At 26.3% G+C, this 2,981-nt stretch overlaps 1 protein-coding gene across 1 annotated transcript; it reads left to right on the forward strand.

Annotated features, from left to right (window-relative positions):
* Window positions 1-372: 372 nt before the first annotated feature.
* Window positions 373-781, forward strand: LOC119683044 (mitotic-spindle organizing protein 1). Its single transcript, XM_038096643.1, has one exon. The coding sequence runs from the start codon at window positions 449-451 to the stop codon at window positions 701-703; it is 255 nt and encodes an 84-aa protein (XP_037952571.1). The 5' UTR covers window positions 373-448; the 3' UTR covers window positions 704-781.
* Window positions 782-2,981: the final 2,200 nt, after the last annotated feature.

Here is a 2,981-nt window from a genome sequence, read left to right on the forward strand (position 1 = left end):
GTTGCATTTGCGTTCTGCTTATTTCATTTTCGTAGTCAAAAATAATTGCTTGAAAATAGTGACAGCAATTCAAACCCTGCTTATCAATTATATAAGTATATGATTCTGTAGAATTTTCGAATCAATTCTGTCTTCAGAGGTCAAACTTCTCTTACAAATTTAATTAATTTGAACTTCATTTGGTATAGAAATTAAGAATAATTTCAAATGACAGCTAAAATTACAAACAAAACTCTTGTGCGAATTTAGTATAATGCACAATCTTGTGTATTATGGGTCTACGATAGTGCACTTAAAATAATTTATTTTTGGTTTTAATTTCAGTTTGTTCCCGCAATAACGACGATACCATATTTGTAAATTTAATTTTGTTTGTATAAGATCAGCAAAATATTTTGTAGGGTTGGAGATTTAATTTTAGAATAAATAAACATTAAAATAAAACATTATGTCTTTTAACGAAGGCACTACAGATCATGGTGAACTGAAGCCTCCTAAAGGGAGTAATTACTTAAAATTGCACCAATCACAAGTTATACATAATAGTATTCATGGAATTTCAATGTTATTAAATACTGGACTGAATGAGGAAAGCCTTGATATATGTGTAAAATTAATAGAAGCAGGTGTGCATCCTCAAGCATTGGCTGAAGTAATTTGCCAGATAAGACGTGAAGTTTCTTTGCTAAATACGTCTTCTTGATGTCCTTAAAACATACATAAACACGCTTAGATTTAAGAACAGTTTTTAAAAATAAAGGCGCTATTAACAATTATCGCATCTGCAGTCTTTTTTATTTATAAGTAATTTTTCGTTACAAATGTATTAAACTGAAGTGAAATATATTTGTAGGGTAAATTGTCAGTAAGAATTAATCGAAGGAGCACCCAATTCGGTTTGAAAGAAATAAAATATGGTTACAAAATCTAAGAGCCATGATATGCATATAGTCAGTGCAACACACAAGTAAAATTGCTGTAGCTATCAATGTGATGAGATTTTCTGGGCTTCATTACGGTAGTCATGAAAGTGTTTTTTTCAGCAATAAATGTCAGAACTTCGTTTTTTAAGACCAAATATATGTAATTTTATGTAATGATGCTAACATATTCACACAAAAACTATTAATTTTTAAATAAAGGCACAGTCTTCGTAAATAGGATTTATTAAGGAATAAAACTTAAAAGAGAAACTAGAACGAATTTCCATTTTTCAAAAGTTTTATTTGTTTGTGTAAAAAAAATTGTTATTGTAGAATTTGTGTAGTACTATTAATAAACCAAATGTTTTTAATATTAATTATATTTTCTTGACGGGCTTATTGGTCAGGATAATACCATATGCTGACTATAGAATATGGTCGAAATATCGGTTTAAACAAAATTTTTTAAAAAACAAAAACGATTTTTTAAAATTTTTTATTATTTAACTACTGATTAATTAGCTCATTAAAAAACAAGATAATTATTAAAATATATTGGAAACAACATTAATTTGACGTGGCCATAACTCTCTGTATAAAATGGCCTTTACTTTTTCCTCATTTTTAGTTCGGCACGAATTGCCAAAGTCTATCCATTACAGACATAATAGAAATTCAGTTGCTCATTTGCATTTGATGATGCGCATCATTTTCGTTTGAAATTGGTATTTATTTAATCAATATATATAATTTTACAAAAATTCGTATTGATATATAAATTATTTTATCAATTAAGATTTATTTTATGTTTCAGGAATAGCGATAACAAAAAATTGTCTAAGTAGTTGTTGTTATATGGAGTTATAATTCTTATAACATTCAATCTTTAAAACAAATCATTTAAAACTAAAAGTTAAAATATAATAAAATCTGACATATTATATTTTGCAAATATTTGCTATTTTCTTTTTCACCAAACCAACTATTATATTAGACGTTTTTGGTGGTTAGCAAGTATGGCAAAAAATTTGTTAATTTGTGTTAATAGTTTGCCTAATTTTTTGTTTATGTTTACATTTTGTGTCTTGTATATAATATGTCAAATTTCGATGATTTCCAATATTGCATTTGTCATTTTTGATATAATTTAACTATATTTAAAAAAAAAATAAAAAACATTGTAATGTTACAATTAATTTCTCCCTTTGAGAAATACAGTTCCGAAAGTTAGATAACTTGATGATTTTAGAAAAAATGCCATTTAGAATATTGTAAAACCTTGCGTTTCTCATTCTGTCATAATCATAAAACTTTTTTTCGCATTTCTCTAATTTGTCATTCATTTTTGCTCTTTGATGACCAATAATTATGCACGCATATTCTTTTTTTTCTATTTGAAATCAACCAATAATTTAAAAATAGATTTTCTGCTAAATACATTATGTCTTCAGTGTCCGTTTTCAAAGGAAACAAAACAGAACTGTCAATTCGCAAGCAATGTAATCGCAACTTGCGATGTGCTCGCATGAGAAAACATAAGTACGAACACGCAAGACAAAATTCGCATGTAATGTAACCGCAGCCTAAATAAGACAGTGTGAATGTGCTATAAATAAACAGTGGAAATATAATATAAGTACTTAATGAAAACTTTTTTATTATCAATTGAATATATAATATATATATAAAAATATATATAATTTTATATATCAATTATAATTATATAAAAATATATATAATTTTATATATCAATTATAATTTAATTTTTTTGTGTGATGTATTGTTAAGTGAAGTTAATTTATTTCAGATGGATAGTGACGAGAATTAATAAAGTTATTTATTTTCATTAATTGAATATGTAATAGATGTTTAAAGAATTATTTGTGATCCAATCAAATAAAATATTGATTTCAGACACACAAGCGGAAGAGATGCTGAAACGTGTGGACAGAAAGTGGCGAAAAGATACTTCTTGAAATTATGGGAGGAAAGATTTTTATTATTGCAGGCGGTTGACGGAACGTACATATTTTTAATGAGATTCAATAACAAATATAT

Source organism: Teleopsis dalmanni, chromosome 2 (genome assembly GCF_002237135.1).
Source record: "Teleopsis dalmanni isolate 2A chromosome 2, ASM223713v2, whole genome shotgun sequence".
NCBI lineage: Eukaryota > Metazoa > Arthropoda > Insecta > Diptera > Diopsidae > Teleopsis > Teleopsis dalmanni.